Source organism: Dermacentor andersoni, unplaced genomic scaffold (genome assembly GCF_023375885.2).
Source record: "Dermacentor andersoni unplaced genomic scaffold, qqDerAnde1_hic_scaffold ctg00000039.1, whole genome shotgun sequence".
Classification (NCBI taxonomy): Eukaryota; Metazoa; Arthropoda; class Arachnida; order Ixodida; family Ixodidae; genus Dermacentor; species Dermacentor andersoni.
The window spans coordinates 3,040,053-3,055,292 of record NW_027314752.1 but is presented as its reverse complement, the minus strand read 5'-3'; the positions used below and the strand labels follow the sequence as shown (position 1 = coordinate 3,055,292).

The window sequence follows — 15,240 nt, the reverse complement described above, 5'->3', positions numbered from 1 at the left end:
AAGCACAGGATGGTATCAGCTGGCACAAGACGTGGGTTGATTGGGGATCCTTTAGTGGACATCAAAAAGGCTGATATCGATGACCTTAGGATCTTCCAACTACTTGTCATTAGTTGGACTACACAATAGCTTTAAAATGTATGTGATGAGAAAGTGTCCGAGATGTGTTATAGTGTCGTAAGCCTTCCAGAGAAAAGAGGTTGCCCTGCTTCCGGGTATTGAATGTGGATTACACCTTGTAGCCCTTTAGGAATCCTGAACTGAAAGTGTTTTGTTCCATGTCTACACATTGTAAACTGCCTCTGCATTTATTCTATTGTTTTTATCTCTTGTTCTTGATGCTGTAGCAGGGCTGCAATTACCCCAATTATTTTCTGCAGGCCTCACAAATCCAATGAGCCTAGCTGAAAGCATCACTCTCAAAACGCCATGCCACACCCCTTCCTATGTCGTCTGTCAAGTCGAGGTTGGCATGCAGTGCAGCTTGCCTCTGGCTGACAAGTCTGTTGGGTGCTGCTTCAAAGCATGGAGCGAGTCTAGGAGCGTGCAGACTACGGAGACTGTGGGGCAGTTAAGCTCCACCTCAGGTGGGCAATGACCGGCACTTCTCCTACATTTGCATGCTTGTGTTAGTGTTGTGAATGGCGAAGTCTGACTAGCTTGGTATGACTAGCTCAAGTGTGTATTACATTCTGCTGCTGATAACAAATTAGCAGGTTTGGGAGTCTTGTCTGGATACTGTTTGGGGCAAAATGCAAAAACAATGCTCTACATAGCATTGAAGCACCTTAGATGGCAGAGCTTAATTCAGAGGACTCTTGACTTGATGTTGTTGTTGCCTTTACTTTGCTCTGCAAGAACGTTACACTCATTGAGTGTCTTAGTTATGCTTAAAGCGATGTAGTAATGTAAGAACATGAATAGAGTTCAATGCAGAATGTCGGTCGACCCCTGTGTTTAGGGTGAACGAAATTAAAACAAAATTTTTTAATGCAGGTAAGCATACTACAAACCAAACATACTTTGTTCTATCAATATGCTGATTCATTGAGGTAGGCAAAAACCACATGTGAACTGTCAGGATTCTTTTCTAGGACAGCTTTGAGTCACGACATCCCACAGCACATCATCGGTGATTAAGCAGGACTAGGCATATGCAGCAATGTTGTAGTGATTGCCTGTCAGTTCATTGTGCGCGCTTCTCGGAAATCCAGTTTTCCTCGATGTCTGAGTCATTGCCCCTTGCTCCGGAAATCCAGTTTACCTCACAGTGGGGGTCATTGTCCCCTGCTCTTTCTTGCAACCTAGGCTGCTGCCCAACTGGGGTGCCACCGCAGCCACTCGGCAAACCTGCTTTTACTCTGGAATAAAGCCAGTTGAGTCTCCGTTCTCAAGCTGTCAAAATGTGTAGTCCTTGCCTTCCCCAAAATGAGCTTCCAGCAAGTGGTGACCCAAGACTTTACATTTGTTTTTTCGAACACTAGTCATGGACGACGCTGCTCCTACACCTGCTGACAGAGACGACGCCATAATTACGTCTCCTGTTATCGCTGCAGAGCTTCAGCTTCCCAGCTTTTGGCACAAGAATTGTCGAGTTTGGTTTATGCAAGTAGAGGCTTGTTTTCAACTCCGACGCATCACTTCGCAGACAGCAGAGTACCTGCACGTCGTCGCCATGCTGCCCTCCTACATTGCTGATGCTATAGATGACTTGCTAGTGGATATGCCTTTGGTCACCGCCTGCGACAACCTGAAATGCACGCTCCTGCAGCGCCTCGAGCCATTGCAATAGGGTAGGCTCCAACAGCTCCTCTCTGAGGAACTCGGCAACCAACGACCGTCACAACTGCTGCACTGGTTGTGTTAGTTACTGGGCGAGTCTTCGCAAACGAGAGCCAGCTTCCAATCATGCGAGCTGCTGTTGCGACGCCTCCCACAGTCCGCATGCATGGTACTGCAGGATTCTGACGAGATGAGTCTTGATTGGCTAGCTGTACTCACTGACTGCATATGCAACTGTTCGTCTTCGGCACAGCTACCTATCGCCGCTGCTAGTGCCTCTGAGCCAGGATACCGACTGTCGCATCTGTAGAAAAACATCGACATCTTTGCCAGTGCACTGGAGAAGGTGACGATTGGCAGCAACACTGACAACCAACTTTGGCGTAACCATTCGGCTTCACAGTGTCGCAGTGCACCTAGAGACTCGCCACAGCAGTTGTGCTAGTACCAACATTATTTTTGTTAACAAGCAAGTTGCTGCACTCAGCCCTGTTCATGGGCAGGAAGCGCGCCGGCCAGTCGCTAACGGCGGCATGCGATATCTGCCCTTGAGCAAGATGCCTGTTCTTTGTAGTCAATCGCATCATCGGCACCCGCCTCCTCATCAACACGGGAGCCAAGCTGTCTATCGTTAATGCCACGGCCGCAGATCGCCAACATGCCAAATCCACGCTCCACACAGTGAACACTGCTATCACGTCGTATGGGCTCCGGTCATTAACGCTAGACGTTGGACTTGTGATCGCCAACGTCTGCTTGACCCCAGAGCATCAAGCCACTAGAATCATGGGTGTGGGCAATCAAGGACTTCGCCTCTCCAACCTTAGCCTGAAAGTTGCGCGAGTTTCTGGGGCTCATAAATTTTCACAGGTGCTTCATACCATCCTCTGCCCAAGTTTTTCAGCCGCTTACCGACCTGCTATGTTGTGACTAAAAAAAAATGCGTACTTTCTACTGGTCTTCGGAGCACTAGCACTACTTCCAGGAAGCCAAAACATGGCTGGTGACTGCAGTGTTGCTGATTCATCCGTTGCCCAACACATCAACTCGCCTTATGGCAAAAGCACCGATCACAGCAGTGGATGCAGTACTGCAGCAGCACGATGGCACAGACTGGACGCCCCTGCGCTTTTTCTCAAAGCGCTTCCAACTTATAGAAGCTCACTACAGCACCTGCGAGAGGGAGATGTTGGCCATCTATTACGCTGTTTTTTCTTTGAAGGCTTTTACATTCTGACCGACCACAAGCCGTTAACTTTTGTTTTCAAGAACAGTTCCTGATACTCAGAACGTGAGCTTCGAGAACCTTCCTTTATCTCCAAGTTTTCTACGGACGTCCGCCATATCTCTGGGACTGAAAATCAGGCAGCTGATGTACTGTCGCGGATTGGCGCTGTCCCTGCTGGCCCTCTAAATTTCCAAGCTCTAGCCTTCACCCAGCAAAATGACCCCGAGCTGCGCCAATTGCGGGAAAAAGGCTCATGCTGCTTGGAGGTGCTGCTTCACTACACAACAACATTGGTCAGGTGTGACACATTGCTGGCAGCTTCTCGCCCGTTCGTGCCCCCCCCCCCCCTATCAGTTTTGGCCTCCAATATTCGATTCACTGCATGGGCTAAGCCATTGCGGCATCAGGGTGACACAGAAGCTTATCACAGACCACTTCGTCTGGCCAGGGATGAACAAAGATGTTCGAAGCTGGGCAAGAAGCTGCCAAGCCTGTCAAGCTGTGAAAGTGACCCGGCAAATGCATTCAGCGGTGCAGCCGTTTCTACCGTCCGAGAGCCATTTCGATCACGTGCATTTAGACTTGGTGGACTCTCTTCTGCCCTGCCAAGGTTTCAGGTGCCTCCTCACGTGTGTCAGCCGGTATTCAAGGTGGCCTGACGCAATTCCTTCTACAAGACATCACGGCCGGAACAGTGGCAGAAGCATTTCTTGCTACTTGAATGTTGTGGTACGGTTGCCCTTTGCCCATAGCTACTGACCGCGGTTGACAATTCCAAAGCTGGCTTTTTTTTCTGCCCTGGCGAGACTGCTCACCATGCGCCATCATAACACCACGGCTTACCACCCACAGAGCAATGGCATGGTCGAGCGTCTCCACCAACAACTGAAGGCGTCATTGACCGCCACACTTGCCAGACAGCACTGGGTGTAAATGCTATCCCTAGTACTAATGAGGCTGCGAACAATGATCAAGGATGACCTTGGAGTCGGAGCAGCCGAGACATTCTATGGGTTAGCATTGTGCATTCGAGGCCAGTTTTTCAACGCCCAGCAAGGCGCTTCGCTAGTGGCCGCGCAGCACTTAGAGAGGCTACATTCCTGGCTCGGCCAGCTTCGACCTACACCCACACGTATCGCCCGCGGGCAGCTTGTGTTTAGTTTCTCGACAGTGGACTCAACCACGCATGTCTTTCTGCGGCGCGATTCTATCAAACCACCATTGACTTCTTCCTATGAAGGCCCTTTTCGTCTGGTTTTGCGTTCAGAGAAAACATTGAAGATTGACGTTCACAGCAAAGAACAATGTCGTGTGACTGCATGAAACCAGTTTATCTTGAAATTAACTCATTCATTGCTTCCGCCATTTACACCTAAGCCTCCAGCATTCTTGGGGGGGAAGCCCTTGTAGCGACCATTTGTCACTAAGCCATGCCTCTCCATGCATGTCTTTGCCCCTTGCTCCGGAAATCAAGTGTGCGTTGCTGTGGAGGTCATTGCCCCCGGCTCTTTCTTGGAACAGAGGTGGCTGCCCGACAGGGATGCCACCACAGCCACTCGACAGACCTACTTTGACTCTTGAATAAAGCCTGTCGACTCTTCATTCTCAGGCTGACAAAACGCGTATTCCTTGCCGCCACTCAACCGAGCTCTCAACAATGTCATCAGGCAATGAGCAGCATGCACTGGGCATCTGAGGTGCACGCCAGCAATCACTTCAGTCGACTTGTAGGCATCTTGAAGTGACTGCTGGCCATACACTCATTTTGATCCTCTCTCGTGATTAGCAGCTTCACGTCTTTTGCCGTGTTTGCAGACCGCAGTGGCCGACGGGGCCTCTTCTGTACTGCCAGTTTGTCCCAGCTGGTAGTTATTCTTCCGCAGCACTCTTGTTACAATGCACTACAAATTCAGCCACCTTTGCTGATGCAAAAAGTCAAGCCTTTTCCCTTTAAGAAATGAGTCCATTGTGAGCAATTTAATTGCCTTTGCAATGAATTGAATCTCCTGTCATTGGAGAACTCGTGCATGGTGCTCACGAAACAAATTCCACCACATTGTCTTCAAGTTCACTGTCAACAGGGTTGCATTGCACAACAAAGCTTGCAATTGTAATGGACAGTTGTGCTATTTTACTTTCTATTCACAGGATGCACTGCCACAATCGTGCTGTATGATTCTGCTGTTTTTATCACATTCCTTTCAAATGCAGTTATAAAGTCAAGCCCTGACATGCTATTTTTGCAGCTCAAGCAGTATTAACACGTGTTTGCACAAAGTTTAAGGTGTATACCTTAAAAATTAAGGGAGAACATTATACAATACAAAAAAGGGAAACAATTTTTTTGTGAATTTAAGAATTGTACTGGAAGTACTGGTGCTGTGAGCTTGAAAATTACTGAATGGATGATGAAGTCATGTCTTTTGGAAGGGTATTCCAAAGTCTGGCTGCAGTGTTTGTAAAGTAAAATGTTCCATAATTTGTGCATGTATGTGAAACTCCTAACAACAGTAATAATGAGGACAGTGTTGGATACTGTGTTGCATGTTGATGAAATCAAACTGACGGACTTTGTATAATAGTTTTTAGAAATTTTTACGTAAGAACTGCAATGCAGAAATGAATGTTATTATGCAATGTTAAATTGTTTAATACAGGATAAGCAACTGGTGTAGACTCAGTACATTAGGCAAAACTGATTATTTGTAAAACTGTATTTTGAGCTACCTCAATTGGCTGTAATGTTTCGACTGAACTACAGTAAAGGATTAGAAGGGTTTGTAGTGGAAATAGATACTGTAGCTGTTTGTCTATCACTAATCCTAAGAATTTCATATGGCTAACTTCTTCGAGAGCAACAGAATTAAATAGCAACTCGCCATCCTTACTAATTGGCGTGTTTTTAGCAGAAAAAATTATAAAATTACTAAATGAAGAGCCGAAGATTGGGAATCAATTCATTTCTGTGTAACCAGTAGAGAGCCAGTTGAGAGTGTGATTTGCTTTTTTGTATAAATCTTTCTCATTCTCAGCCACTATGAAAACATTTGTGTTATCTGCGTACAGGACGCATTCTTCTAGTATGTAAGATGTAAGATCATTTATGAATACAGTGAACAAGAGAGGACCTAGTATTGACCCCTGTGGGCCACCTTTATTAATGGGTTTTTATTAGTGTAATTATTAATGTAATTTATTAATGTAACTTATACAGCAGTTTCTTTTGATTGTTAACGTCGCCTGCTTTTGTCAGGTCAAAAATATCCCCGTTGTGAGGATCTTATTTTCACCATTTTGCCTGATTTTTCCAGTCGAGGTCAGCCAGGCTATTTCTGTACTTTTCGCTTTCATGTAGCCATATTGTGTGCTTGATAAAATACTGTTGTTTTTGAAGTAAAGTCTAATTTGTTTAAGAAGTAGTTTCTCGATTATCTTGGATTGAGGCGAAAGCAATGTGATAGGCCAGTCATCTTTTACTAATAGTTTGTTGTTCTGTTTAAATACCAGTGTTATTTTTCCAAGTTTCAAAGCTGTTGGAAATACACCAGATGATAATGCTGTATTTGTTATGTCTGCTAAGGTTTCGCTATAAAATTCACTGACGGTTTCAACAGGGCTAAAGGTAAGTCATCATGTCCTACAGTATTTGTGTTGTTTAATGAAAGCACAGCACTACAAACCTCAGCAGGATTAGTAGGAACCGGATAAAAGGAGCTGCAGTGATAGTTCATTATAGGTAAATCATGAGGGTGCGCAAAGTTCGCAGGGTTTTTTTCTTTTTTTTTTAGGTAAGAGCTGCAGTATCCTCAGCAAAGTAACTGGTAAATCTCTGTGCGAGTGCATATGGTTCAGTTATGACAGTGTCTCCATCAGTAATAGCTATCACTTTAGTTTGGTGCGTTACGTGATTTGTAGTGGAGTTTAGAACTTCTCATGTTTCAGTAGTATTACTAGCTACACACTTAATTTACGAATAATAACCAGCCTTTGAAATATACCATAACTTGTGAAGACATTTCTTATACATCTTGTAGCTTGTCTCTAGGTCTATTGTATAAGGACAGAGCTTAAGTTTCTTATGTAGATTATTCTTATGAATTATCGATTTTAAAAGGCCTTGTGTTATCCATGGTTTTCTCTTCAAACCTTTTCTATTGTTGGATATCGTACAATAAGAACTGCTCATGTAACCACGATCTATATTAAGAAAGGCTTCAAGCTTTTCATCAGCAGTAGTGACCCTATAAACACTGTCCCATGTTTCTAACCCTAATTTCAATGTATAGAACTCCCGTGCACCGTCATATCGATCTATCGAACTCCGTGCTGAGCTGCGCCTCGGCAAGTGCGCTTCTCTCACCATACCCCACCCCTGCAAGTGCGCTTCTCCCATTGCATCCAAACCCCCGCAAGTGCGCTTCTCCTCGCGAAGCTCCCGCGATCTCGTGCGCCCCACCCCGCACTCTGAGAAAGGGGCGTATGAGTAAAAGGTACATGACGAGGAGCACTTGGAGTGCGACTGGGTGTGAAAGGGAAGCGGGAGGGAGAAACCACGCTGACTGCAGGCGCCCGTTTCCTGTGTTTTGGTTGGCTGACACCGCTGGCGCAGCAAGACGAACGAGGTCAGTGCAGCTTGGGCTTGTGGTAGTGCGGAGATGCGGAGCAGTGCATCTTTCAATTCGCTTTGTTCCTTTTATTCACAAGGCCATTGCGAAGGCTTGAGACTCGTGTGGTGCAGTGCATTTTTCTTTCCACTTTTGGCACGTGTTCTGGAGCCATGGCCATGAAAAAACTCAAGAATTTTGATTTTTCAACAAAAGCGGACAACATTCAACGAGTGGAGGCTGGCGAGAAAAAGTTGTCGGTCCCCGCGGCTTTCAGAATTCCTCACAACACCCTGAGTGCGGCATGCAAGCTGTAGCGGATCGCGCTGATGCGGAGATTGTAGCTGACATCATGGGTGACGAGGACGCAGACTCGAGCAGCGGCAAAGGTTCCGACGAAGAGGACCAACCACCATGCACTGCAGCTGAACTTGCATCAGCTTTCAGCGTCATTCGCCACTGTTGTGGCACAACGGAAGGAGCTGGCCTCTCTCATTTGGACACTGTCAACAAGCTTGAGGACAGCTTAATGAACTTGATGGTGCAGAAGAAAAAGCAAGGAAAGGTCACAGATTTTTTTCTTCCGAAATAAAGTGCTCTGGTCATCGCGCTGTGTTTTTGTTGTTTTACATGCCTTGGAGGCACAGATCAGTAAGTTCCCGTTAGCCACGACATCGGGAAACTGCCTTGAAATGTGTGGAGTTGTTAGAGAAGCTTTTGACGTGCATATTTTATATTTCGTATTATCGCTAAATCGAACTATTTTGCTATCGTTTTCGAGTTCGATATATCCAAGATCGACTTTATATATTTGATATATATAGCAATTTAAAGTGGCAGTAGGATAAATTTTTATAAATAGTGATTCACACTACTCCGTAATAAAACATAGGTCCCATCATACTGTATATTTGATGCTATCTTTATAGAGCTGTCCCTCCATGTAAAGAAGCAGTTGTAGCAGATCGCTGACGAGCCAAGTTTTAGATAAATGACACATACATGAAAAAATTCAGCGTAATGGCATTGGAGACTACAAATATTCAAGTGTATAAGAGAGAAATGTGGAGAATGTGGAATTTGGTATTTAAATGTTTTCGGAGAGATCAAGGAAACAGACACATTGAACAATCAGGATCACTGCTCATTATGGCGCTCCGTAAAAATACCAAGGTCTGTCTCTGACTTGATTTTGTGTACTACACTTGACGCATTCCGACGGGCAGTTATCACACATTGATCTGGCCACAGGAACTGCCATTCATCTTTCTTTTTTCAGCTTCAAGGCAGTAGAGAAAAGGGCTTTCTTGTGGGGACTTAAATGATCATTGAAGTAGATCTTCAATGGCTCACTGCATGAACTAAGTTCCTTAGTTAGGAGCTTTGCTTTCCGAACTTTCCTTTTAAGTTCATTGTTTTTGTTATGGGAAAGGAACCTGACTACAACATTAATTGCTTTTGGGTTATTTGGTGTGGCAAACTTGTGGAGAGTATCAATATCCGATGGTTTGACTTGACATTTAACTTTCGTTCCAATTCTACACAGCACTTTGACCAAGTTTTTATGTTTAGCATTTTTAACACACCTGATCTCTATATCGTTCAGACGAGATTATTGCTCATGAGTTCAGCTTGCTTCGTCAGTTTGTAGTTTTCTGAGGTCAGAGCATTGTTTTTGTTTTTTTTTCTTTTAGTGTCCTGTTCCCAGCGAGGACAGTCGAGATTCGTGGCGATACCATCATACTGATCACTCACAAATTTTAATGGCAACATCAGCTGTTTGTTTGATCTGTTGCTTCAGAAAACAATATAATGATTAGAAAAATTATAAAACCTACGAGAATGTCTGCGAGTCTTTGTTTTACTCTGTGCCGTACCTAGAGGGACGTACTTCTGTTTTGTCTGCTTGTTCCCACATTGTGCAGTCATTTTGTGCAGGAAACGAAACTGTCTGCCTTTTTTTACCTGGTTCCAATGCGCGATTGTGCTCTTTGATTCACTTGTGTCTGCCTCAGTGCTCGTGACTCTGGCACTGACTTATACCATTAATCGGGTGTTCTCGCTGAGGACAGCTGAGCAAAGCACAAGGAGACAAGTGCACATCTAATTTCCAAGAAAATCCAGTGCAGACCGCACATATAACATAATGCCCAGTTTTTGTTGACCTTGAAGTCATTCCACGGAATACCGTTCTCCGGGGCAATCTGTCATGCGTTAGCTTGTAGCAGCTCAATGTTCACAGCCAGGTGGGCAGGCTGTTGGCATTGCACGAAGGCGGTGCCATGAAAGCGGTGTCAGTCTCGGGAAATACTCCGTTCTTCATCTCCCAGAAACTTCTTCTCAGGCCACAGCATGAAAAAATTGCACCCTTTCGCTTCCTCCAGCCGCGAACACTGCTTTCAGTGACACCAAAGGGCCACTCTGTGGCCCAATTACCGATGGTCTCGGCAGCTAAAATAACTTTCGTTTTAAAGGGGCACTCAAGGCGAATATTAAGTCAAGCTAAAGTGATAGATTAGTGCTCGAGAATCTCTAATGTGTCAGTATTATCGCAAACAGAGCATTAATAATCGAGATATCGAGGTAAAGGCAGGACATGATTAGAGACCCCCCCCAGGACATTCGAGTGCTTGCCTGATCACGAAAGCACTCCTGACTTAAATTCCATCACTAGTACTCAACCACTCGTTGCAAAAAACATAATTGTATTATATTATAAGATGAAAGAAAATGCTACTTGTCCAGTTCTATTTCATATTTAGAAAAAAGAACTAATTGAAATTACCGTTGGTAATGATGCGAGCGGTTGAAAGGGTTCGCTATCGCGTAGTGCTGCGCTGGTTTTGCCGACTTGTGAAACTTGCACAAACTGCAAGTAGAAAAGACTTCAACTTCCATGTAATGTCGCGAGATGCCCGAACGGTCTATGCAACTTGACCAAAACGCAGCTGCAGCGGCGAATCCACTGCTCTGTCTTGGCTCGGTACCGCCATCGGTCGGGCACCATATTACTAATCCAACGGCAGCAAAGTGTGGTGATGGCATATGCAACATCAGCACTCCCCCGGTTCATTGATTTGAATTTCAAAAAAAGTATTCAGATGCAATTTTCTCGTAAACTAAGACTTCTTTTGGCACGAAAGAAGCATTGTGAGGTTCCTGAAATGGTATTTAAACAGTCCTTGTCGACTTAGTATTTGCCTTTAGTGTCCCTTTAAAGGCAGCTGGGTACTGCTTTCGCAGTCCCAACATCGTGTGAGGTTGAATTTAGGCGAAAGTGCCCATTCATGGCGTGGTCAAAATGGCACCACCACAAGATGATGCATCCTCCACTACGAGTCTTGATGATGATAGCACTGAGCAACAATGACACCGACACCGGAACTGCAAATATTGGACAGAAAGCTCTGGGATGCGCATATAATACGAGGCAGAAATTTCACATGGTAAAATTTAGAAAAAGATTGTATTATACGTGGGTTTGTACGGTATGTTATGCGTTCACCTGCTAGTGTGTTAAAATGCATTGTGCTTTGCAGAGGGAGCGGTTTGTTTTCAGCATTCCTTGCCACTTCCAGCAGTTGTTTGCCACTATTTTCTGATGGTACAGCACAAGGAGCAGAGTGCGTGTCAATTTTTTTCACTTTGAACAAAACTGCGCCTGAAAATGTCAACATTGTTAAGCCTATAAGGATGGCACTGAGAAAAGCCCAGGTTAGCAAGTAATCTTCTTGGGTGAAGAATGGCTAGATCATTCATTCATTCATTCATTTCATTTATTGATACTGTCAGCCCAACTTTGGGCTATTACAGGAGTGGTAGGTCACAATACAAGCAAATATATATTTACACGATAAAGAAGTTGCCATATTTGACGCATATAACCTGCACCAAAAATTGCTAAAATTTCACAGTAAGGTCAGGGTTGAGGGGTGGATCCCAGGAGTTTGGATTTTAGGCCTGGCTTCCTGGCAACACATTGTGCGCTGCCACGAAGCTACACTTCAGGGCAAAGTTCTCGATTACTCATCTTTCGTTATCTCTTGGGGAACACCACCATCTTTCCAGCCCTGTGTGTTGATGCTCCCTTCTACATTGTGAGTCGTTCTCCTCCTATGTACGGGTCGTCATTTTGCATTTAGCAGTTAGCGAATTGTGCACACGACACTAGCAAAGTAAAACTAGAATCATGATAAGCTGTACTCAAAGGCCCGGCAGTGTCTTTGCAAATGGTGGAACAGAGTCACTGGCTGAAGATACAACATGGACAAGTCATTTATCCCCAAATGGATACCGTTTCTGTAAATATCTGAGAGTTGTGTGCAGTTATTTTCGTGGGTTATACGCACATATCTATCTTTTCTTTCTAGGCTGTTCTGAAAGCAATATGAAACATAGTTCCAGCACACAACTAAACACAGACGAGCAAAGGACAAGAGGAACCAGCGTTCTTGTTGTCTTTTCTCAGCTTGTCCATGTTTATTTGTGCACTAGTATGATGTAGCATAATGCTATTCACAGCAAACTTGCACAACTGTCCATGCTTAGCGACTATTCTGAAAGAGGGTGCCAGTTGTGCATGTTGCCGGGTTATATGGGAAAAAATACGGTATTTCCAAGCTGGCTCCTTGCAATATCAACTTGTGAAAATGTTGCCAAAGTTCAGCGTGTGATTGAGAAGAAACCCACTGATGAAATCTCTTATGAGATAAATTTGTTGTGCCAGCAAATTGTAACAAGTTTTTCAAGTGCCAAATGTGGCCTCTGGGCCTCGATTGCTCATTGAGGATGACAGAGCAAGCTGGGCCAAAACATTTTTAAACTTTTCTGTAAGGTTCGTAGAAACCCATGGAAGCCTTCAAACACTCCACATTTTGTCACTTTGTAATTTTTTGCCTTTCCGAAAAATAATTTTTATTGGTGGACTTCACAAACGAAGCATTCAGATGCAGAAATATTGGGTAAATTAAAAAGGGCCATTAGGAGTTCTTTGTTTAATCATACTTGAAACCACCCTGAAGGTATCTAAAATAAATGAAGAAAGCTTGTCATTAAATTTAGCATCTTTGTTCTTTTGGCATTTCCCAATAACCTTTACTTTTGTTTTATTTGTGCAGCATCGAGGCCTTCTATTTCTCTATCAACTGCCAAATGTGACAACTTGAAGCAAGGATGCCTCCACCGATGTCAATTATGTGACTATGAGACTGATAAACTTTATCGTCTGGAAACACATGCCAGCATCCATACTGGCAAGCAACCATTTCAGTGCCCTTCATGCTCTCAGAGCTTCTCACAACAGGCCCACCTGAAAGAGCACCTGCACACCCACATAGGCGAGGAACCATATCAGTGTCCTTCATGCTCTCGGAGCTTCTCAGGAAAGTTCAACCTTATGAGACACCTGCTCACCCACACAGGCGAGAAGCCATATCAGTGCTCTTCATGTTCTCGGAGCTTCTCAGAAAAGGGCAAGGTTATGCAACACCTGCGCACCCACACAGGTGAGAAGCCATATCAGTGCCCTTCATGCTCTCAGTGCTTCTCGCGAAAGAACCACCTGAAAGAACACCTGCGCATCCACACAGGTGAGAAGCCATATCAGTGCCCTTCATGCCTTCAGAGCTTCTCATTGAAGAGTGTCATGAAGGTACACCAGCGCATTCATACAGGTGACCGGCCATACATTTGCACTGTCTGCTCCAGGTCCTTTACACAGTCTCATCACTTGAGCAGACATAAGAGAGCACAGCACCATGACACACTAGTGTAGGTCCACAACCATCTTGAACTTGACTGTGAATTACAAATCTACAGACATGTAGCATGTTTCATAGTGCTGTACTGCATCAGGTAGCATAAACATCTCTCTGTGCTCTTAAAGGAGTCCTGGAACACTTTTTTTGGGTCACCATATTTGCTCTAAATATCTTCACAGCATGTCATAGAACATAAATCAAAAGAAATCATGAAAGCTGACCCACATAATTCCATTATAGCTGAGAAAATTAAAGGATACAGTTATACCTCGATATAGTGAAGGCGGTAAAGTGTCAGCAATATGCTTTGTCATATTTTGGCTTTTCATTCGAAAAGTAATCAATGTTCATCCTTATCTCAAAGATTACTGTTTGCATGCCCCTATAAACTGTGTATATTCATTGTAATATACATATGAACTTGTTCTTTTAGACGAATTCATGTATTTGTTGCCTCTAGCTTCTGGTTTAGGTGGTTCATCCTGGAGATTCTTTTTATTTTATTCTGTTCACGCCTGCGTTTTCTCAGTTTTTTTTTTTTTCAGATGGGTACTTTTTTAGAGCAATGAATTGTTTAATAAGTTTTCTTTTCATTGTCTGTTTCCTTAGAGCACCAAATAAATGCCTGTTGAATGAGTATTCAGTGTCCGTTCTTGGTATTTTAGTACTTGAATGACAGCATGAAATATATTGATGTTAGAATTTTAATCTATCGGGGGCTGCAAGAGAGGTTGAGTGGAAAAAGTTGGAAGCTAATTATTAGCACAGAAGGCACTTGTTATAACTAATATACATCAGTAATTTAAGCCTTGAGTCAAATGTCAAGTCTCCTATGCCTAATTCATTCCTACATTTTATTTCTAGAACTGTATCAGTGTTTGTATAAGCACTGGTGGAACATAAATCTAGAAATATTCGTATAAAATTTACATTTTGAATCGAGCATACAAAGACACCTGCACTGTATCATACATTTGTGCACAGAAGGCGAGATATTGATCCAATAATGTTTTCAACATTTGTAAAGATTATTTGTAAATTGCATTTGTGCCAGTCTCTCATAAGGAATTTCCTCACTAAAAAGATTGTGTAGAGGGCATGTTCTTAAGATCATAAATTTAAGAAGTAACTTTTTATTTTGATTAATTTAGTGTGAATATTTGATGCTTTTGAATGGGCACTTCGTATATTGAAATATTTTTTAGTAGCCTTCGAACAGTTTAAGCATTACATGTGCACCCCCGTTTACCCCCATGACCATAGCATAGGCTTAAAATATGATAATGTGCGTAATAGGAGGTGTATACGTTGCTAAGGGAGCTACATTTTCCTAGCTGTACAGAGATCATTTGTGCTCTCCGATGAGCCCTTTGTGTATGAGCAAATTCCTCATTTGTTCCTTATGCTCCACTTGTGCTTTTAGTTAACATAACAGTTGACATAACCGTTAACATAACAGTTAAAAGTTAGCTTCATAACATTCGACGAAATGACAAGAACTTGCCAATGTGATAAACCAGGATGTGCACATTGTTTTATACATATTTTGATAATAGTTGTTCATTTTTCAGAAACTATCTGAAACATATTCTACATTTGACTTGTTTCACTTCTGGCCCTATTCCATCCGTATTCCATTCAATCTGAAAATTTGTACTTTTGCTCACCACTAGTTTAAATCTATTTTAGGCAACAATGTACCGACATGTAATAAATAAATATGTGAGAGAGTTTTTTTTTTCTTTCTGGCAAGTTCCACTCCTAAGAATTACCTCCACACCCACTCAGCCATTTCGGCGACACCTATGCCTTCAGACTGGCATGTTACAACCATGTGAAGAGGCGCCTACACCAACATGTGACCATT

The 15,240-nt window shown here is 43.5% G+C and overlaps 1 protein-coding gene across 1 annotated transcript in view; it reads left to right on the top strand.

Annotated features, from left to right (window-relative positions):
* Window positions 1-456: 456 nt before the first annotated feature.
* The window catches only part of LOC140214354 (uncharacterized), a 31,897-nt gene continuing 17,113 nt past the window's right edge, over window positions 457-15,240 (top strand). The window contains exons 1-2 of the mRNA XM_072285725.1: window positions 457-587; window positions 12,732-13,383. Of these exons, the coding sequence (XP_072141826.1) occupies window positions 473-587; window positions 12,732-13,383 (767 nt within the window). The 5' untranslated portion in view covers window positions 457-472. The remainder of the gene's footprint in view (window positions 588-12,731; window positions 13,384-15,240) is intronic.